The sequence below is a fragment of the Carcharodon carcharias genome, chromosome 35, assembly GCF_017639515.1.
Source record: "Carcharodon carcharias isolate sCarCar2 chromosome 35, sCarCar2.pri, whole genome shotgun sequence".
NCBI lineage: Eukaryota > Metazoa > Chordata > Chondrichthyes > Lamniformes > Lamnidae > Carcharodon > Carcharodon carcharias.
The window spans coordinates 5133330-5155997 of NC_054501.1; the positions used below are offsets into that span (position 1 = coordinate 5133330).

The window sequence follows — 22668 nt, forward strand, 5'->3', positions numbered from 1 at the left end:
ATCTTAAACGCCTCGATCAGAGCACCCCTTAATCTTCAATACTCGAGGGAATACAAGCTCGGACTATGGGACCCGTCATCGGAATTTAACCCTCTCAGACCCAGGTCGTTCTGGTGATTCTGCGCTGCAATCCTGAAGTGCTCTCTCTCTCTTTCTCTCTCTCTCTGTCTCTCTCTCTCTGTCTATTTCTATCTCTCTCCCTGTCTATTTCTCTGTCGCTCTCTCTCCATCTCTGTCTCTCTGAGTCTCTCCCTCTCGGTCTCTCTGTGTATCTCTATCTCTCTCTGTTTATCTCCCTCTATCTTTCATTCTCTATCTCTCTCTCTCACTATCTCTCTCTCTCTCTCTCTGTGTCTCTCTCTGTGTGTCTCTCTCTCTCTCTCTCTATATATATATATATATCTGTCTCTCCCTCTATCTCTCTTTCTGTTGCTCTCTCTGACTCTCTCTCTCTCTGCCTCTCTCTCTGTGTCTCTCTGTCCTTCTATCCCTCTCTCTATCTCTGCATCTCTCTCTCTTTGTCTCTCTTTTCCTGTGTCTCTGCTCTTTGACTTTCTCGGTCCCTCTCTCTATCTTTCTCTCTCACTTTCTGTCCCTTTGTCTGTCTCACTCTCTCTCTTTCTCTCACTCTCTTTCTCTGTTTGCCTCACTCTACCTTTCTATCTCTCTCACTCTCTTCCTCTCACTCTGCCTGTCTCTGTCTCTGTCTCTCTGTCTCTCTATCTCTCTCTCCCACTTTCCTCTGGCCTCCATTATACACCCCACTCTATAAGTACTTGCGATGCCATGACATACAAGGGTATGGGCCTAGTGCTGGAAAATGGGATTAGAATAGTTCGGTACTTGTTTGACTGACACAGACTGGATGGGCCGAAGGGCCTTTTTCTGTGCTGTGGATCTCTATGACTCTATGACACATCACTTGCCTCTCCATCGCACTCTCTGAACCCATCACAAACCTTTGCCTCAACTCTCTCATCACATCCCTCTCTCTCTCTCTCTCTCTCCATCCTTCAGGATGAGACATTAAACCTGAGTCCTGCGTCCAGCCCGACAGGTGGACATAAAAGATCCCCCAGCCCCTATTGGAAGAAAAGTGGGCTGGTGGGGTTGGGTGGGGGTTGGGGGGAAGAGTTCTCCCTGGTGTCCTGGGCCCGAAATGTATCCCTCAGCCAACGCCACGAAAAGGAACAGATGACCTGGGTCATCGTGTGACATCGGCTGCTCGTGGGATCTTCCTCTGCGCAAAATGGCAGTCTCTTTCCCTACGAGAGTGACCCCACCTGCAAAGGTGCTTCATTGGCTGCGAGGCACTTGGAGGTGTCTGCTGGTGGTGAAAGGCGCTATATAAACGCACGTCTTTCTTTCGCTACGGTCAGTCTTTCCTTGTCTCTCTCTCTCTCTCTCTCCCTTCAATAATGGGGGGAATTGGATAAATACTGGAAGGGGAAAATTGTGTAGGGTTATGGGGGAGAGAAAGAGCCGGTGGGGTCGGGGGGAAAGAGTGTGGGGTTAATTGGACAGCTCTTTCTAAAAGCCTGCACATGCATGAACGGCTGAATGGCCTCCTCTTAAACTGTTTGGTTCTGTGTACGAACGCCTCCACTTCTCCCTCCCCCACCCCCGTTCAACCTGCCCACCTCCACAACATGGGCTTTTGAAACCGAACCTGCCCGATTGCTGTTGAGTCTCTATCAGGTCGTCACTGTTTTGTTGACCAGCAGGGAGCGGCGTTTGCCATAATTTCATACTGGGCCATCCACAGGAGGCCATTCAGCTCCTTTGAGGGTCAAGGGCCTCAAAAGGCCTCCTCCTGTTCCTCTGTAACAGGCTTCAGAGTGGCTGAATGAGCTTCCTCTTCTTCCTGTGTTACTGACTCAAGAGGGGCTGAATGGCCTACTCCTGTTCCTGTGTAAGTTTGAGAGAGGGGATGAATGGCCTCCTCTTGTTCCTGTGTAACATTTTCGAGAGGGACTGAATGGCCTCCTCCTGTTCCTGTGTAACAGGCTCGAGGGAGGTTCTGAATGGCCTCTTGCTGTACCTGCTTGCAGAGACATGTACACACAGAATATACCACTGACTGAAACAATGTTTAATTTTATTGAGTTCACACAAAACATCACAAATAAGCAGCTAGTTTTAACACCACGATTTAAGGACAGTCTCGTGCCGCGATTCACAAGAGAGTTTCACGTTGAACCACGAGCATGATATCAGCGGCACCCTCTACAGCCTGAGCACAATACACGAGTATTTACAGACCAGGGTGGGCCCAGCTGCTTCCAGAATTTCCCCAGAACCTCACTGAAACTCGGGCCTCCCCTGGCGCTCTCCCAAAGGCACTGGCATGGTCAACGCCTCTCAGGTGCCAACCCCCCCACACCCAACCCCACCAACTACCCCTCAGCTATTGGCCCACATCGTGCATCACAAAGCAATCGAACGACTGTGCATTACTTTCCCCTTAAATCCACGCTTCTTCCGTTATCAGTGTGCATGAGGATGTGGGGTGAGGGTTGGGAGGGGAGTGAGGGAGGAATCTCTCCATGCCCCATCCCAACACCCCCTCTAGAAAAGTGCCAGGTCTGTAAAGCTCGCAGGTGGCTTTAAGGCAAGAATGGAGAGAGAATGTGGCTGCTCATGGAAATCACTGTTGGAGGGTCAATCCTGAAGGAGCTCTGCATTGTCGGAGGGTCAGGGCTGAGCCGCGCTGTATGAGGGTCTGTGCTGAGGGAGCACCACACTGTAGGAGGGTCAGTGCTGAGGGAGAGCCGCACTGTCGGAGGCGGCGTCTTTAACGATGAAAAAGGGAGACGAACACAGGATGTGCAGTTCGAGTTCGCTCCGGCCCTGGGGCCAATATTCACTGACCAGCCAGCCACTGCTGACAGAGCGATCAGGCGAGGTCCCCATCAGTCCTTAAAGTTCCTCCTCCTTGCATACGGTGACGAGTAACAGAGTGTGTTCATGTCCGGTCTGTTTGCTTCCTACTGTCTCTCCTGGCTGGTGCTACACTCGGAGTCTTCCTCCGGGCTCCAGAGGCCCATGGCTTTCGGTCTGGTGATGTCCCGCTGCACCCACGGGTGGCACAGTATCTGGTCGAGGGTGGGCCTTTCGGAGAGTTGCATGGAGAGGCACCATCGTATCAGCTCCTCGCACTCTGCAGGGGGAAGGACAAGATAGTCCGTTAAAAATTGCATCGCAGGGAAGAAATGAATGTGAGAAAGAGAGAGAGAGACTGCAGAAGGCGGTGGAGCAGAGGGATCTGGGTGTCCTGGTACATGAATCTCAAAAAGTTGGTACGCAGATGCAGCGAGTGATTAGGAAGCCAAATGGAAAGTTGTCCTTTATTGCGAGGGGGTGGGATGGAGTATAAAAGTGGGGAAGTCTTGCTACAACCGGACAGGGCGTTGGTGAGGCCTCTCCTGGGGCACTGTGGTCACTTCTGGTCTCCTTACTTAAGGAGGGACAGCCTCGCATTGGATGCCGTTCAGAGAAGGTTCACTCGGCTGATTCCTGGGAAGAAGGGGGTTTGTCTGATGGGGAAAGGTTGAGCAGGTTGGGGCCTCTACCCATTGGAGTTTAGAAGAATGAGAGGTGATCTTATTGAAACATGTCCGATTCTGAGGGGAGGCGGTTTGACAGGGTGGATGCTGAGGGGTTGTTTCCCCCCCTCAAGGGGGGGAATCTAGAATGAGGGGAGGGGGCACAGTTTCAGAATGAGGGCTCTCCCATTGAAGACGGAGATGAGGAGGAATTTCTTGTCTCAGAGGGTGGTCAGTCTGTGAAATTCTCTCCGCCAACTCCCCCTGAGAGCAGTGGGGGCCGGGTCACTGAAAATATTCAAGGCCAAGTGAGACAGATTTCTGATCGATGAGGGGAGTCGAGGGTTATGAGGGGGACGGACAGGGAAGTGGAGTTGTGGAGCAATCGGATCAGATGCCATTGTATTGAATGGGGGAGCAGGATCGAGGGTCTGAATGGCCTCCTCCTGCCGCTGTTTCTTGAGATCTTAGGAAAGGAGACAGTGAAGGATGTTTTTTAAAAAATAAATTCCCTCTCTCCACCCCATCTGCCACTTACCCTTGGAGATGCTGCAGGGCAGCTGGATCTCGCCAGCCAGGATTTCCACATCTTCCTTGAAGGGGATATCACCACAGACCATGTTGCAGAGCAAGACCCCGAGGGACGAGGCGGTAGCGGAGAGGGCATGGTAGCGCCCTTCGCTGATGTACTCTGGTGGGTTGAACACTCTGGTGCCTGAGCATTTCCATCAGAAAGAGAGGGAAATAGAGAGAGAGAGAGAGGGACAAGATTAAAACCAGACAACATTCACTGTGAGACTATTTACCCCACCCAGCGTTGCTTTGGGGTTTAATGCCCCGATGCCCCCAAATTACCCACACCTGATGCTCGCCCCCTGCCTTATACCCCCAGCCCAGTGCTAGTACCGAGGGAGCACTGCACTGTCGGAGGGTCAGTGCCGAGGGAGTGCCGCACTGTCGGTGGGTCAGCACTGAGGGAGCACCGCACATTTGGAGGGTCAGTACTGAGGGAGCGCCGCACTGTCGAACGGTCAGTGCTGAGGGAGCGCCGCACTGTCGGAGCGTCAGTGCTGAGGGAGGTCCGCATTGTTGGATGGTCAGTGCCGAGGGAGCGCCGCACTGTCGGAGGGTCTGTATTGTGGGAGCGCCGCACTGTCGGAGGGTCAGTGCTGAGGGAGCGCCGCACTTTTGGAGGGTCAGAATTGAGGGAGCGCCGCACTTTTCATCGTTCAATGCTGAGGGAGCTCCGCACTGTTGGAGGGACAGTGCTGAGGGAGAGTCACACTGCCGGAGAGTCAGTTCTGAGCCGCACTGTTGGAGGGAATTGGTGCCCGCGCAACAATCTGGGATCCCTGGTGGCAGAAAGAGAAAGGGGGAGCCACTGTGCCCCCAGCTGCTTCCGGGATGCCCCCAGGGAGTGGCCGGGCTGAGATAGGGCACTCACCACTGACATCGGTGTAGGCGGTGTCGCGCAGCAGGGCTGCCGAGCCGAAGTCGATGAGCTTGAGCTCGCCGGTGCGCAGGTCGACCAGAAGGTTCTCGCTCTTGACGTCCCGGTGCGCGACCCCACAGGCATGGCAGATCCGCAGTGCCTCCACCACCTGGCGGAAGAAGGAGCAGAAGCGCTCCTCGCACAGCGGGCCCTGCTCGGTGATGAGGTCGAAGAGGTCCTTGGCTCTGGGCGGGCGCTCCATCACCAGCAGGAAGTCGTCCGGCCTGGAGAAGCAGTCCAGCAGGCGAATCACACCTCGGTGCTCCGGCAAAGACACCTTCCTCATCAGGATGATCTCCAGGGGCACATGGCGGTCATTCTGCAAACAGAGGGCACAAGGATGGCAGAATTCAGAACATGGACAGCAGGCAACAAGTTCACAAAGAGTGGGTGACAAGGAGTTGGGGGTGGGAGGTGGCTGGTTTGGGGAGATGGAGTTGGGGGTGTGAAGAGGCTGGTTTGGGGGAGATGGAGTTGGGTGTGGGCAGAGGCTGCTTTGTGGAAGATGGAGATGGGGGTGAGAAGAGGCTGGTTTGGGGGAGATGGAGTTGGGGGTGGGAAGAGGCTGGTTTGTTGAAGATGGAGTTGGGTGTGAGAAGAGGCTGGTTTGGGGGAGATGGAGTTGGGGGTGGGAAGAGGCTGGTTTGTGGAAGATGGAGTTGGGGGTGTGAAGAGGCTGGTTTGGGGGAGATGGAGTTGTGGGTGTGTACGGTCTGGGAAGAGGCTGGTTTGGGGGAGATGGAGTTGGGGGTGGGGGGGGAGATGGAGTTGGGGGTGGGTAGGGGGTGGGAAGAGGCTGGTTTGGGGGGAGATGGAGTTGGGGGTGGGCAGGGGGTGGGAAGAGGCTGGTTTGGGGGGAACACAAGTTGAGAATGATGTTCTATCTAAAACAAACTCCCTTGTGGGGCGACCCCTGGTGGCGAGCTCACCTTTAACAATTTTCTGTTGCGATGTGTCAGATTCCTGGGTTTTTCCCTCTAAACTGATGTCACGGAGGGACAGCGAAGTAACCATTATCTCAAAGGCAATGAGATCTAGGGTTGTAATAAATATATCACAGAATGAAGATTGAAAAGAAAGCCTTTGTCATTTTTCACTGAATTGCAAACAAGAACCAGCTCCTCTACACAAACACACTCACACTCACTCTCACTCCCGCCCTCCAATATACACACACTCAGACACACTCTCTCACACTCAGACACACACTTGCACTCACTCAGACACACTCGCACACACACTCGCACATTCAGAGTTATTTGTACACACTCAGACACACTCGCACATTCAGAGTTACATGCACACAATCAGTCCCACTCGCACATTCAGAGTTACTTGCTCACACTCAGGTACACACGCACACTCTCACATTTTGACTTACTCACACATACACTCAGACACACTCGTACACACTCTCCCATTCAGAGTAACTTGCAAACACACTCTGACACACTTGCACATTCAGAGTTACTTGTACACACTCAGACGCACTCGTACACACACTCACATTCAGAGTTACTCGCACATACACTCAGACACACTCGCACATTCAGAGTTACTTCCTCACACTCAGGTACACTCGCACACTCTCACATTCAGACTTACACACACACTCAGACGCACTGGTACACAATCTCACATTCAGAGTTATTCACACACACTCAGACAGACTCGCACATTCAGAGTCACTTGCACACATTCAGACACACTTGCACACTCTCACATTCATACTTACTCACACACACTCAGAAGCACTCGTACACACACTCACATTCAGATTTGTTCGCACACACTAAGAACTCACACAGAGTTTCTTGTACACACTCAGACACACTCGCACACACAATCAGACACACTCTCACATTCAGAGTTATTCACACATACTCAGACACATTCGCACATTCAGAGTTACTTGCACACACTCAGAAACACTTGCACACTGTCACAGTTAGAGTTACTCGCACACACACTCAGACACACACTCACATATTCTCACACTCAGACACACTTGCACACATTCTCACACTTTCACACACTCGTACACTCACCCGCACACTTTGCACACTTAAGATGCGCAATCGCACACAGTCAGACAGAGACACGTTCACAAGTCTTATTTAATAAATTTTAAACTCACCAGATGACCCCAATTCACCACTTTCTTCCTGGGCACGTGTTTAACCGCCACCTGTGACAGAAACAGGATCCCAATTCATTCAAACCAGCTGACTTTAAACACTATAGCGATATTGATATATTTTAAGTAAAGTTTCATACTGAGTTAACACACACCTTGTCTCCCTCCCCCCTATAGAAACATCAGCAACACCTGCAGGTGTAAACATTGATTCCTGGGAATTATTTTGGATCTTCATTCCCCCCGTGACCCCCGGAATGTTGTAATGTTGTGCTCGCATTTTATAATTTATTGCACTAAAAACGGAAGCTTCTAGATGGCAGTGTGTCTCTGTGTATGCCTGTGTGTGTGTGTCTGAGTGTGTGTTTGTGTGTGTGCGTGTTTGGCTGTGCATGACTGTGAGGATCTCTGTGTGATTGAGTGAGTGTGTATGTGTCTGTTTGTGTGCATGTTTGTGTGATTGAGTATCTGTGTGAATGTTTTTGTGTGTGTGTGTCTCTGAGTGTGTATGCATGTGTTTGTGTGTCTGAGTGTGTGTTTGTGTGTGTCTGAGTGTGTGTTTGTGTGTGTGTGCGTGTGTTTGTGTGTCTGCGTGTGTGTTTGTGTGTGTCAGAGTGTGTCTCTGTGTGTGTCTGGGTGCGTGTGTCTGTGTTTGTGTGTGTGTCTCTGAGTGTGTGTGTGTGTGTTTGTGTGTGTTTGAGTGTGTGTTTGTGTGTGTCTGAGTGTGTGTGTGTGTGTGTTTGTGTCTGAGTGTGTGTGTGTCTATATATCGATGTGCTTATTTCATTAATGCCCTCCCTTTCCCCTCTCTCACCGGAGCTCCATCGGAGATCCTCACAGCCGAGTAAACAGTTCCGAAGCCGCCGCTGCCCAGTTTATTGCCCACACTGTACAGATCCTTGAAGCTTTCTCTCTTCTTCCTCTTCTTCACTGCAGGACCTGAGGCAGAGAGAGAGAAAGAGAGAGAGAAAGAAAGAGAGAGAGACAGAGAGAAAGAAAGAGAGATAGATAGAGAGAAAGAAAGACAGAGAGAGACAGAGAGAGAGCTAGAGAAACAGAACGAGAGAGCGAGACAGCAGTGAGACACAGAAAGAGAGACACAGACACACAAACATCACATCAGACTGAAATGGCTCTTAGTGACAAATACTCCCGACCCTTCCCAGCCCACTAAACTCAAGCGAAAATTAATGAGTTTGCCCATTGCCTCTCTCTTTCACTCACGTGTTTCTGTCACCCATTCTCTCTCCGTCTCTCTCTAACATCTTTTTTGTGTGTGTCTGTGTCTCTCTTTCTGTGTCTCACTGCTGTCCCGCTCTCTCGTTCTGTTTCTCTAGCTCTCTCTCTGTCTCTCTGTCTCTCTCAATTTCTCTATCAGTCTCTCTTTTTTTCTTTCTGTGCGTCTCTCTCTCTGTGTCTCTCTCTCTCTGTCTCTCTGTCTCTCTTTCTCTCTCTCTCTCTCTGCCTCTCTTTTCATTCTTTCTCTCCCTTTCCTCTCCCTCTTCGACTTATTCTGCCATCGGTCGCCTCCAGTCCGTTCACCGGCGCATTGTGTGCACCCTTTTAAAGGGAATTTTTGGGTTGGGGACGTGGTCGGGGCTCCCTCTTCAAGGGGGGATCCCAATATGTTGGATTCCTCTTCCATCTCCCTGTCTGTTCCGTTAGACGAATTGGTTCCCACTGAAACTTGCTCTTGTGTTGAAATGAATATGTTAGTACCAAAGACCCATCGAACCGAACCTCCCACTCCCTCTGTTTCCGTCTCTGCCCCCTCCGCCCCAGTCCATCTCTGTGCCTGTCTCTCACTCTCTCTCAGTTTCTGTCCCTGCATCCCACTGGCTCTCGAGAATTCCTGCTCACTCCCCTTCTCCCCAAATACCAACTTCTGGGGAGCGGGGGAGGTGGGGGGGGGGTGGGTGGGGGGGTGGTGGGGGGAGGCGGGGGCGGTGGGAGGTGGGGTAAAGACACTGCGCGGACACTCGGGGAACTCACGTTCCTAAAAAAAACTTCATACCTGGGTGCGATTCCTCGGCCCGTGTCTGACTGCACACAGTCCCGGCCTTGGTATACAGCATGGCTCTGCGGGGGACGCTGCTCTTAAGATTCTTCTGGGCAGAGAAAGACAGTCTCGTAATCGTTTACAATATGTTTTTTTTAAAGGAAGAATTTTGTCCTTCAAGCGGTTCACAGGCAGAGCAGAAGTTGAGTCTTTTCCCCCTTTCCCTGGTTGCTGTTGGTTACAAGGCGGTGTGTCAATTTCACCTCGAATGTATCAGTGTTCCAGCGAAGGCTGGAAATCCACAACCAAAACCCCCAAAAAATACCTGGAAAACTCAGCAGGTCTGGCAGCATCTGCTGGGAGGGGCACAGTTCACCTTTCGAGTCCCTGTGACTCTTGACCAGAACTAAGGGAAAGCAGAAGTGGGGTGAAATATAAACTGGTTTAAGGGACAGGAGGGAGGGGACAATTAGAGCTGGATCGAGGGTCAGTGAAAGGTGGGGGGAGACAAAAGATGTCACAGGCAAAAGGAGAAAGAGGTGTTGATGGTGGTGAAATTGGCGAAGAAATGTGCTAATGGGGACATTAAGGGTAGAAAGCAGATAGACCAATGGATGGAAACACATTTAAAAATAATTGGAATAGGTGGGAATAGAAAGATATTTATAAATTATTAGAAAAGAGGGGGTGGGGATGGAGAAGAGAGTTTGTGATCTAAAATTGTTGAACTCAATATTCAGTCTGAAAGGCTGTAAAATACATAGTCTGTAGATAAGGTGCTGTTCCTCCAGTTTGCGTTGAGAAATAAAACAATTGATGTTGCTCTCACTCTTTCTCTCTATCTGATTCTCTGTCCTTCTATCTCTTTCTCTATTTCTGCATCTCTTTCTTTTTATCTCTCTTTTCCAGTGTCTCAGGTGGACATAAAAGATCTCCTGGCCCCTATTGGAAGGAAAGCGGGCTGGCGGGGGTTGGGGTTGGGGTTGGGGGCAAGAGTTCTCCCCGGTGTCCTGGGCCCGAAACTTATCCTTCAGCCAACACCATGAAAAGGCACAGATGACCTGGGTCATTGTGTGACATCAGCTGCTCGTGGGATCTTCCTCTGCACAAATTAGCGATCCCTTTCCCTACAAGAGGGACCCCATCTGCAATGGTGCTTCATTTTCTGCGAGGCTCTTGGAGTTTTCTGCTGGTCTGGAAAGGCGCTATATAAAGGCAAGTCTTTCTTTCGCTACGGTCTGTATTCCCTTCTCTCTCTCTCTCTCTCGTTCTCTTCGATAAGGAGGGAATTGGATAAATACTGGAAGGGCAAAAGCGTGCAGGGTGATGGGGGAGTGGAAGTGCTGGTGGGGTCGGTGGGTGAAGAATGTGGGGCTAAATGGACAGCTCTTTCAAGGAGCCAGCACATGTATAATGGGCTGAATGGCCTCCTCTTGAGATGCGTCATTCTGTGATTGTACGAATCCCTCTGCCTTCAAAGGCTCAGCACCCCCTTCCTCCACCCCCGTTCAACCTGCCCACCCCCCAACATGAGATTATAAAACTGAACGTGCCTGACTGCTGTTGAGCCTCTGTTCGGTCGTCGAGGTTTTGTTGACCAGCAGGTGGCAGCATTTGCCACAATTTCATATTGGGCCATCCACAGGAGGAGGCCATTCAGCCCTTCGAGGCTCAAGGGCTGAAAAGGCCTCCTCTTGTTCCTGTTTAAAAGGCTTGAGACAGAGGCTGAATGGGCCTCCTCCTTTTCCTGTGGAACATCTCGGGAGATGGGGCTGAATGACCTCCTGCTGTTCCTGTGTAACAGGCTTGAGAGAGTGGGCTGAATGGGCCTCATCCTGTTCCTGTGTAACAGTCTCGAGAGAGGGGCTGAATGGCCTCCTCCTGTTCCTGTTTGTAGAGATATGTACACACACACACACACACACACACAATATACCACTGATTGAAACAAAGTTTAATTGAGTACACACAAAACATCATAAATATGCAGGTAGTTTCTCTGGCATCAGCTCGATGGGCCGAATGGCCTGCTATGCTGTAACGACTGTCGTTTCGCTAACCAACACCACGATTTAAAGACAGTCTCGTGCCGCGATTCATAAGAGGGTTTCACGTTGAACCACGAACATGATATCAGCGGCACCCTCTACAGCCTGGACACATTACACGAGTATTTACAGACCAGGGTGGGCCCAGCTGCTTCCAGAATTTCCCCTCAACCTCACCCAACCTCGGGCCTCCCCTGGCGCTCTCCCAAAGGCACTGGCATGGCCAAAGCTTCTCCAGTGCCGATCGCCCCGCCCCCAACCCAAACCAACTCCCCCTCAGCTATTTGCCCACAGCGTGCGTCACAATGCGATCGAACGACTGTCTGTTGCTTTCGTCTTAAATCCACGTTTCTTCCCTTATCAGTGTGCATGAGGATGTGGGGGGATGGGGGATGGGGGTGGGGATGGGATTGAGGGAGGAATCTCTCAATGCCCCACCCAACACCCGCTCCAGTAAAGTGCCAGGTCTGTAAAGCTCGCAACTGGCCTTAAGGGGAGAATGGAGAGAGATTGCGGCTGCTCATGGAAATCACTGTTGGAGGGTCAGTACTGAGGGAGAACCTTTGTAGTCTCGGAGGCCATTCAGCCCTTCTCAAGCCTGTTAGACAGGAACGGGTGGAGGCCATTCTGCCCCTCGAGCCTTCCTCGATTCAACTAGATCACGGCTGATTTGCATCTTAACTCCATCTGCTGCCCTTGGTTCTGTAATCCTCAATCCCCCCCTTAACCAGAAAAACCTCCCAATCTCAGGTTGGAAATTTACATTTGCCCTCCCCCCCATCTCAGCCTCAACAGGCTTATCGGGGGGAGGGAGTTCCCCATTTCCACCCAACTTTGTGTCAAGTGCTTCCTGAAATCTCCCTTGACCGCCTGCCTCCAACTTTGGAGTTCTGCCCCCTCATTCTCGGCTCTTCCGCCCCCTCCAAACCCATCATCTTAAACCCCCTCGATCAGAACACCCCTTAATCTTCGATACTCGAGGGAATACAAGCTCGGCCTGTGGGACCCGTCATCGGAATTTAACCCTCTCAGACCAGTTCGTTCTGGTGTTTCTGCGGTGCAATCCTGAAGGGTTCTCTCTCTCTGTCTCTCTCTCTCTGTCTCTCTCTCTATCTTTCACAGTCTATCTCTCTCTATCTCTCTCTCACTATCGCTCTCTTTTTATCTCTCCCTCTCTGTGTCTCTCTCGGTCCCTCTTTCTCTCTCTCTCTGTCTCTCTCTATAGCAATCTCTCTGCCTTTCCCTCTATCTCTCTTTCTATTGCTCTCTCTCACTCTCTGACTCTCTCTCTCTCTGTGTCTCTCTCTCTGTGTCTCTCTATTCCTCTATCTCTCTCTCTATCTCTGTGCCTCTCTCTTTTTGTCTCTCTTTTCCTGTGTCTCTATCTCTCTCTCTTTTTCGGTCCCTCTCTCTATCTCTCTCTCACTTTCTTTCTGTTTGTCTGTCTTACTCTCTCTCTTTCTCTCACTTTCTTTCTCTGTTTCCCTCACTCTCCCTTTCTCTCTATCTCACACTCCCCACCCATGTTCAACCTGCCAAATCCCCAACATGAGCTTTTGAAACTGAACCTGACTGATTCCTGTTCAGCCTCTTTCAGGTCGTCGAGGTTTTGTTGACCAGCAGGTGGCAGTGTTTGCCACAATTTCAGATTGGGCCATCCACAGGAGGAGGCCATTCATCCCTTCGAGTGTCAAGGGCCTGAATGAGCCTCCTCCTGTTCCTGTGTAACAGTCTTGAGAGAGGGGCTGAATGTACTCTTCCTGTTCCTGTTCGCAGAGACGTGTACACACACACACACACACACAATATACCCCTGACTGAAACAACGTTTAATTTTATTGAATACACACAAAATATCACAAATACGCAGGTAGCTTCTCTGGCATCAGCTCGATGGGCCGAATGGCCTGTTATTCTCTAACGACTGTCGGTTCGCTAACCGACACCGCGATTTAAAGACAGTCTCGTGCCGCGATTCACAAGAGGGTTTCACGTTGTACCACGAACATGATATCAGCAGCACCCTCTACGGCATGGACACAATACACGAGTATTTACAGACCAGGGTGGGCCCAGCTGCTTCCAGAATTTCCCCACAACCTCACCCAACCTCGGGCCTCCCCTGGCACTCTCCCAAAGGCACTGGCATGGCCAAAGCTTCTCCAGTGCCAATCGCCCCACCAACTCCTCCTCAACTATTTGCCCACAGCGTGCGTCACTATGTGATCGAACGACTGTCTGTCGCTTTCGTATTAAATCCACGTTTCTTCCCTTATCAGTGTGCATGAGGATGTGGGGGGATGGGGGATGTGGGTGGGGATGGGATTGAGGGAGGAATCTCTCAATGCCCCACCCAACACCCCCTCCAGAAAAGTGCCAGGTTTGTAAAGCTTGCAACTGGCCTTAAGGGGAGAATGGAAATAGATTGTGGCTGCTCATTGAAATCACTGTCAGAGGGTCAGTACTGAGGGAGAACCTTTGTAGACTGGGAGGCCATTCAGCCCCTCTCAAGCCTGTTAGACAAAAACAGGAGGAGGCCATTCTGCCCCTCGAGCCTTCCTCGATTCAACTAGGTCACGGCTGATCTGCATCCTAACTCCATCTGCTGCCCTCGGTTCCGTAATCCTCAATCCCCACCTTACCCAGAAAAATCTCCCAATCTCAGGTTGGAAATTTACAATTGCCCTCACCCCCATCTCAGCCTCGACAGGCTTATCAGGGGGAGGGAGTTCCCCATTTCCACTCCACTTTGTGTCAAGTGCTTCCTGACATCTCCCCTGACCGCCTGGTTCCAACTTTGATGTTCTGCCCCCTCATTCTGGGCTCTCCCGCCCCCTCCAAACCCATCATCTTAAACCCCTCGATCAGAACACCCCTTAATCTTTGATACTCGAGGGAATACAAGCTCGGCCTGTGGGACCCATCATCGGAATTTAACCCTCTCAGATCCAGGTCGTTCTGGTGATTCTGCGCTGCAATCCTGAAGGGCTCTCTCTCTCTGTCTCTCTCTCTCTGTCTCTCTCTATCTCTCTCTCTCTCTCTCTTTCTGTTTGCCTCATTCTCCCTTTGTCTCTCTTTTTCTCTCTTTCTCTCAGTCTCAATAAGTCTGTCTGTCTCACTCTCTGTCTCTATCTCTCTTTCCCTTTCCTCTGGCCTCCATTATACACCCCACTCTATAAGTATTTGCGATGCCATGACATACAAGGGTATGGGCCTAGTGCTGGAAAATGGGATTAGAATAGTTCGGTACTTGTTTGACCAACACAGACTGGATGGGCCGAAGGGCCTTTTCCTGTGCTGTAGACCTCTATGACTCGATGACACATCACTTGCCTCTCCATCGCCATCTCTCAACCCAACACCAACCTTTGCCTCAACTCTTCCATCACATCCCTCTCTCTCTCTCTCTCTCTCCATCCTTCAGGTGGACATAAAAGATCCCCTGGCCCCTACTGGAAGGAAAGCGGACTGGTGGGGGTGGATGGGGGTTGGGGGGAAGATTTGTCCCCGGTGTCCTGGGCCTGAAACGTATCCCTCAGCCAACACCATGAAAAGGAACAGATGACCTGGGTCACTGTGTGACATCAGCTGCTCGTGGGATCTTCCTCTGCGCAAAATAGCGATACCTTTCCGTGTAAGAGTAACCCCACCTGCAAAGGTGCTTCATTTGCTGCGAGGCTGATGGAGGTGTCTGCTGGTCGGGAAAGGCGCTATATAAAGGCACGTCTTTCTTTCACTACGGTCTGTATTCCCTTCTCTCTCTCTCTCTCTCGCTCTCTTCGATAAGGGGGGAATTGGATAAATACTGGAAGGCCAAAAACATGCAGGGTTATGGGGGAGTGGAAGTGCTGGTGGGGTCGGTGAGTGAAGAGTGTGGGCTAACTGGACAGCTCTTTCAAAGAGCCAGCACATGTATAATTGGCTGAATGGCCTCCTCTTGAGATGCGTCATTCTGTGATTGTACGAATGCCTCCGCCTTCAAAGGATCCGCACCCCCTCCTCCACCCCCGTTCAACCTGCTCACCCCCCAACATGAGTTTATAAAACTGAACCTGGCTGACTGCTGTTGAGCCTCTGTTAGGTCGTCGAGGTTTTGTTGACCAGCAGGTGGCAGCGTATGCCACAATTTCAGATTGGGACATCTACAGGAGGAGGCCATTCAGCCCTTCGAGGCTCAAGGGCCTGAATGAGCCTCTTGTTCCTGTGTAACAGTATTGAGAGAGGGGCTGAATGGCCTCCTCCTGTTCCTGTTTGCAGAGACGTGTACACACACACACACACACACACACACACACACAATATACCACTGACTGAAACAATGTTTAATTTTATTGAGTACACACAAAATATCATAAATACGCAGGTAATTTCTCTGGCATCAGCTCGATGGGCCGAATGGCCTGCTATGCTGTAACGACTGTTGGTTCGCTAAGCGACACCGCGATTTAAAGACAGTCTCATGCCGTGATTCACAAAAGGGTTTCACGTTGAACCACGAACATGATATCAGCGGCACCCTCTACAGCCTGGACACAACACACAAGTATTTACAGACCAGGGTGGGCCCAGCTTCTTCCAGAATTTCCCCAGTACCTCACCCAACCTTGGGCCTCCCCTGGTACTCTCCCGAAGGCACTGGCATGGTCAACACCTCTCAGGTGCCATCCCCCACTCCCAACCCCACCAACTACCCCTCAGCTATTCGCCCACATCATGCATCACAAAGCAATCAAACGACGGTGCATTACTTTCCCCTTAAATCCACGCTTCTTCCCTTATCAGTGTGCATGAGAATGTGGGGTGGGGGTTGGGAGGGGAGTGAGGGAGGAATCTCTCAATGCCCCACCCAACACCCCCTCTAGAAAAGTGCCAGGTCTGTAAAGCTCGCAGGTGGCTTTAAGGTGAGAATGGAGAGAGATTTTGGCTGAGCCGTACTGTCAGAGGGTCTGTGCTGAGGGAGAACCACACTGTTGGAGGGTCAGTGCTGAGGGAGAACCGCACTGTTGGAGGGTCAGTGCTGAGGGAGTGCTGCACTGTCAGAGGCGCCGTCTTTCAGGTTGAACAAGGGAGACGAACAAGGGGTGTGCAGTTCGAGTTCACTCCGGCCCTGGGGCCAATGTTCACTGACCAGCCAGCCACTGCTGACAGAGCGATCAGACGAGGTCCCCATCAGTCCTGAAAGTTCCTCCTCCATCCACACGGTGACGAGTAACAGAGTGTGTTCATGTCCGGTCTGTCTGCTCCCTACTGTCTCTCCTGGCTGGTGCTATACTCGGAGTCTCCCCCCGGGCTCCAGAGGCCCACGGCTTTCAGTCTGGTGATGTCTCCACTGCACCCACGGGTGGCACAGTATCTGGTCGAGGGTGGGCCGTTCGGAGGGTTGCATGGAGAGGCACCATCGTATCAGCTCCTCGCACTCTGCAGGGGGAAGCACAAGATAGTCCGTTAAAAATTGCATCGCAGGGAAGAAATGAATGTGAGAAAGAGAGAGAGAGACTGCAGAAGGCGGTGGAGCAGAGGGATCTGGGTGTCCTGGTACATGAATCTCAAAAAGTTGGTACGCAGATGCAGCGAGTGATTAGGAAGCCAAATTGAAAGTTGTCCTTTATTGCGAGGGGGGGTGGGATGGAGTATAAAAGTGGGGATGTCTTGCTACAACTGGACAGTGCATTGCTGAGGCTGCTCCTGGGGCTCTGTGGACAGTTCTGGTCTCCTTACTTAAGGAGGGACAGACTCACATTGGAAGCTGGTCAGAGAAGGTTCACTCGGCTGATTCCTGGGACGAAGGGGGTTTGTCTGATGGGGAAAGGTTGAGCAGGTTGGGGCCTCTACCCTTTGGAGTTTAGAAGAATGAGAGGTGATCTTATTGAAACATATCAGATTCTGAGGGGAGGTGGTTTGACAGGGTGGATGCTGAGCGGATGTTTCCCCTCCTCAAGGGGGGGAATCTAGAATGATGGGAGGGGGCACAGTTTCAGAATGAGGGCTCTTGTATTGAAGACGGAGATGAGGAGGAATTTCTTGTCTCAGAGGGTGGTCAGTCTGTGGAATTCTCTCCCCCTCTCCCCCTGAGAGCAGTGGGGGCCGGGTCACTGAATATATTCAAGGCCGAGTGAGACAGATTTCTGATCGTCGAGGGGAGTCGAGGGTTATGAGGGGGACGGACAGGGAAGTGGAGTTGTGGAGCAATCGGATCAGACGCGATCGTATTGAATGGGGAGCAGGATTGGGGGGCTGAATGGCCTCCTCCTGCCCCTGTGTCTTGAGATCTTAGGAAAGGAGACAGTGAAGGATGTTTTTCCAAAAATAAATCCCCTCTCTCCACCCCATCTGCCACTTACCCTTGGAGATGCTGCAGGGTAGCTGGATCTCGCCAGCCAGGATTTCCACGTCTCACTCGAAGGGGATATCACCACAGACCATGATGTAGAGCAAGACCCCGAGGGACCAGGCTGTAGCGGAGAGGGCATGGTAGCGCCCTTCGCTGATGTACTCTGGTCGGTTGAACACTCTGGTGCCTGAGCATTTCCATCAGAAAGAGAGGGAAATAGAGAGAGAGAGAGGGACAAGATTAAAACCAGACAACATTCACTGTGAGACTATTTACCCCACCCAGCATTGCTTTGGGGTTTAACGCCCCGATGCCCCCAAATTACCCACACCTGATGCTTGGCCCCTGCCTTATACCCCCAGCCCAGTGCTAGTACCGAGGGAGCACTGCACTGTCGGATGGTCAGTACTGAGGGAGTGCCGCACTGTCGGAGGGTCAGTGCTGAGGGAGTGCCGCACTGTCGGAGGGTCAGTGCCGAGGGGTCGCCGCATTGTCGGAGGCTCAGTACTGAGGGAGCGCCGCACAGTCGAACGGTCAGTGCTGAGGGAGCGGAGCACTGTTGGAGGGACAGTGCTGAGGGAGCGGCGCACTGTCGAACAGTCAGTACTGAGGGAGCGCCGCACTGTTGGAGGGTCAGTGCTGAGGGAGAGTCGCACTGTCGGAGGGTCAGTACTGAGGGAGCCCCGCACTGTTGGAGGGTCAGTTCTGAGCCGCACTGTGGGAGGGAATTGATGCCCGCACAACAATCTGGGATCCCTGGTGGCAGAAAGAGAAATGGGGAGCCGCTGTGCCCCCAGCTGCTTCCAGGATGCCCCCAGTGAGTGGCCGGGCTGAGATAGGGCACTCACCACTGACATCGGTGTAGGCGGTGTCGCGCAGCAGGGCTGCCGAGCCGAAGTCGATGAGCTTGAGCTCGCCGGTGCGCAGGTCGACCAGAAGGTTCTCGCTCTTGACGTCCCGGTGCGCGACACCACAGGCATGGCAGTGCCGCAGTGTCTCCACCACCTGGCGGAAGAAGCAGCAGGAGCGCTCCTCGCAAAGCCGGCCCTGCTCGGTGATGAGGTCGAAGAGGTCCTTGGCTCTGGGCGGGCGCTCTATCACCAGCAGGAAGTCGTCCGGCCTGAAGAACCAGTCCAGCAGGCGAATCACACCTCGGTGCTCCGGCAAAGACACCTTCCACATCAGGATGATCTCCAGTGGCACGCGGCGGTCATTCTGCAAACAGAGGGCACAAGGATGGCAGAATTCAGAACATGGACAGCAGGCAACAAGTTCACAAAGAGTGGGTGACAAGGAGTTGGGGGTGGGAGGTGGCTGGTTTGGGGGAGATGGAGTTGGGGGTGTGAAGAGGCTGGTTTAGGGGAGTTGAAGTTGGGGATGGGTAGGGGGTGGGAAGAGGCTGGTTTTGGCTAGATGGAGTTGGGGGTGGGTAGGGGTTGGGAAGAGGCTGGTTTTGGCTAGATGGAGTTGGGGGAGGGTAGGGTGTGGGAAGAGGCTGATTTGGGGGGAACACAAGTTGAGAATGACGTTCTATCTAAAAAAAAGTCCCTTGTGGTGCGACCCCTGGTGGCGAGCTCACCTTTAACAATTTTCTGTTGCGACGTGTCAGTTTCCTGGTTTTTTCCCTCTAAACTGATGTCACGGAGGGAAAGCAAAGTAAACATTATCTCAAAGGCAAAGAGATCTAGGGTTGTAATAAATATATCACAGAACGAAGATTGAAAAAAAAGCCTTCGTCATTTTTCACTGAATTGCAAACAAGAACCAGCTCCTCTGCACAAACACACTCACACTCACTCTCACTCCCACCCTCCAATATACACACACTCAGACACACTCTCTCACGCTCAGACACACACTTGCACACACTCAGAAACACTCGCACACACACTCACATTCAGAATTATTTGTACACACTCAGACACACTCGCACATTCAGAGTTACTCGCACACACACTCAGACACACTCACACATTTTGAGTTACTTGCTCACACTCAGGTACACTCGCACACTGTCACATTCAGAGTTACTCGCACACACACTCAGACACACTCGCACATTCAAAGTTACTTGCACACTCTCAGGCAAACTCGCACACTCTCACATTCAGAGTTACTCGCACACACACTCCGACACACACACACTTTCACATATGCTCACACTCAGACACCTTCGCTCACACTCTCACATATGCTCACACTCAGACACTTGCACACATTCTCACACTTGCACACACTCACACACTTGCACACTCACTTGCGCACTTTGCACACACTCAGATGCACACTCGCACACACTCAGACAGAGACAGGTTTACAAGTCTTATTTAATAAATTTGAAACTCACCAGATGACCCCAATCCTCCACTTTCTTCCTGGGCACGTGTTTAACCGCCACCTGTCACAGAAACAGGATCCCAATTCATTCAAACCAGCTGACTTTAAACACTACATCGATATTGATATATTTTAAGTAAAGTTTCATGCTGAGTTAACACACACCTTGTCTCCCTCCCCCCTATAGAAACATGAGCAACACCTGCAGGTGTAAACATTGATTCCTGGGAATTATTTTGGATCTTCACTCCCCCCGCGACCCCCGGAATGTTGTAATGTTGTGCTCGCGTTTTATAATTTATTGCACTAAAAAGGGAAGCTCCTAGATAGCAGTGTGTCTCTGTGTGTGTGAGTGTGTGTGTGTCTGAGTGTGTTTGTGTGTGTGCGTGTTTGGCTGTGCATGACTGTGAGGATCTCTGTGTGAGTGAGTGAATGTGTCTATGTGTCTGTTTGTGTGCATGTTTGTGTGAGTGTCTGTGTGAATGTTTTTGCCTGTGTGTGTCTCTGAGTGTGTGCGCGTGTGTTTGTGTGTCTGAGTGTGTGTTTGTGTGTGTCTGAGTGTGTCTCTGTGTGTGTCTGAGTGTGTGTTTGTGTGTGTCTGGGTGTGTGTGTGTGTGTGTTTGTGTGTGTCTGAGTGTGTGTTTGTGTGTGTCTGAGTGTGTGTGTGTGTGTCTGAGTGTGTGTTTGTGTGTGTCTGAGTGTGCATGTGTTTGTGTCTGAGTGTGTGTTTTTGTGTGTCTGTTTGTGTCTCTGTGTGTGTCTGGGAGTGTGTGTGTGTTTGTGCCTGAGTGTGTGTTTGTGTGTGTCTGAGTGTGTCTCTGTGTGTGTCTGGGTGTGTGTGTGTGTGTTTGTGTCTGAGTGTGTGTTTGTGTGTGTCTGAGTGTGTCTCTATGTGTGTCTGGGTGTGTGTGTGTGTGTTTGCGTCTGAGTGTGTGTTTGTGTGTGTCTGAGTGTGTCTCTGTGTGTGTCTGGGTGTGTGTGTGTGTTTGTGCCTGAGTGTGTGTTTGTGTGTGTCTGAGTGTGTCTCTGTGTGTGTCTGGGTGTGTGTGTGTGTTTGTGCCTGAGTGTGTGTTTGTGTGTGTCTGAGTGTGTCTCTGTGTGTGTCTGTGTGTGTGTGTGTGTTTGTGTCTGAGTGTGTGTTTGTGTGTGTCTGAGTGTGTCTCTGTGTGTGTCTGGGGGTGTGTGTCTGTCTGCGTGTGTGCTTGTGTGTGTCTGAGTGTGTGTTTGTGTGTATCTGAGTGTGTCTCTGTGTGTGTCTGGGTGTGTGTGTGTGTGTTTGTGTCTGAGTGTGTGTGTGTCTATATATCGATGTGCTTATTTCATTAATGCCCTCCCTTTCCCCTCCTCTCTCACCGGAGCTCCATCGGAGATCCTCACAGCCGAGTAAACAGTTCCGAAGCCGCCGCTGCCCAGTTTATTGCCCACACTGTACAGATCCTTGAAGCTTTCTCTCTTCTTCCTCTTTTTCACTGCAGGAGCTGAGGCAGGGAGAGAAAGAGAGAGAATTACACTCCATCCAATGATCCCAGCCTTAGTTTAACAAAATTATGACAGACAATCAAACATCACATCAGACTGAAATGGTTCTTAGTGACAAATAATCCCGACCCTTCCCAGCCCATTAAACTCAAGCGAGAATGAATGAGTTTGCCCATTGCCTCTCTCTCTCTCACATGTGTTTCTGTCACACCTTCTCTCCCCGTCTCTCTCTAACATCTTTTTTGTGCGTGTCTGTGTCTCTCTTTCTGTGTCTCACTGCTGTCTTGCTCTTTCTCTCGTTCTGTTTCTCTAGCTCTCTCCCTGTCGCTCTCGCTCTCTCTGTCTCTCTCTCTTTCTTTCTCTCTGTCTCTATCTTTCTCTGGCTCTCTCTCTCTCTCACTTTCTCTCTCTGTCTCTCTTTTTCATTCTTTTTCTCACTTTCCCTCATCCTCTCCGATTTACTCTGCAATCGGTCGCCTCCAGTCCGTACACCGGCGTATTGTGTGCACCCTTTTTAAGGGAATTTTTGGGTTGGGGAGGTGGTCGGGACTCCCTCTTCAAGGGGGGATCCCAATATGTTGGATTCCTCTTCCATCTCCCTGTCTGTTCTGTTAGACGAATGGTTTCCCACTGAAACTTGCTCTTGTGTTGAAATGAATATGTTATTACCAAAGACCCATCGAACCGAACCTCCCTCTCCCTCTGAATCCGTCTCTGCCCCCTCCGCCCCAGTCCAACTCTGTGCCTGTCTCTCTCTCTCTGAGTTTCTGTCTCTGCATCCCACTGGCTCTCGAGAATTCCTGCTCACTCCCCTTCTCCCCAAACACCAACTTCTGGGAAGCGGGGGGGGGGGGGAGGTGGGGTAAAGACACTGCGCGGACACTCGGGGAACTCACGTTGTTAAATAAAACTTCATACCTGGGTGCGATTCCTCGGCCGGTGTCTGACTGCACACAGTCCTGGACTTGGTATACAGCATGGCTCTGCGGGGGACGCTGCTCTTAAGATTCCTCTGGGCAGAGAAAGATAGTCTCAGAATCGTTTACAAAATGTTTCTTTTTAAAGGAAGAATTTTGTCCTTCAAGGGGTTCACAGGCAGAGCAGAAGTTGAGTCTTTTCCCCCTTTCCCTGGTTGCTGTTGGTTACAAGGCGGTGTGTCAATTTCACCTCGAATGTATCAGTGTTCCAGCGAAGGCTGGAAATCCACAACCAATGAAGAACCTTTGCAGGTGGCGTCGTGGTGTTGGCCGAGGGATACATTTCAGACTCATTTCAGGCCCAGGACACCGGGGAGAACTCT

The 22668-nt window shown here is 51.3% G+C and overlaps 1 protein-coding gene and 1 pseudogene across 1 annotated transcript; both read right to left on the bottom strand.

Annotated features, from left to right (window-relative positions):
• Positions 1–2987: 2987 nt before the first annotated feature.
• LOC121272775 (serine/threonine-protein kinase pim-3-like) lies at positions 2988–15863 on the bottom strand. The gene is made up of 7 exons (XM_041179554.1): positions 15825–15863; positions 9189–9282; positions 7989–8113; positions 7175–7225; positions 4990–5356; positions 4084–4260; positions 2988–3160 (listed from the first exon to the last, which is right to left on the bottom strand). Exons 1-7 carry the CDS (start codon positions 15861–15863, stop codon positions 2988–2990), a joined length of 1026 nt encoding a protein of 341 aa, XP_041035488.1.
• A 624-nt stretch (positions 15864–16487) lies between these two features.
• LOC121272776 lies at positions 16488–22347 on the bottom strand (annotated as a pseudogene).
• Positions 22348–22668: the final 321 nt, after the last annotated feature.

What these genes read in the sequence shown, in the direction of transcription:
- LOC121272775 (XM_041179554.1), bottom strand. Translation starts at nt 15,863, where the DNA reads ATGCCAGTGCCTTCGGGAGAGTACCAGGGGAGGCCCAAG. An exon ending in CGCCTACACCGATGTCAGTG is followed by an intron (nt 4,261 to 4,989) that starts GTGAGTGCCCTA and finishes GGAAATGCTCAG; the next exon opens with GCACCAGAGTGTTCAACCCA. An exon ending in GCCCTGCAGCATCTCCAAGG is followed by an intron (nt 3,161 to 4,083) that starts GTAAGTGGCAGA and finishes TTCCCCCTGCAG; the next exon opens with AGTGCGAGGAGCTGATACGA.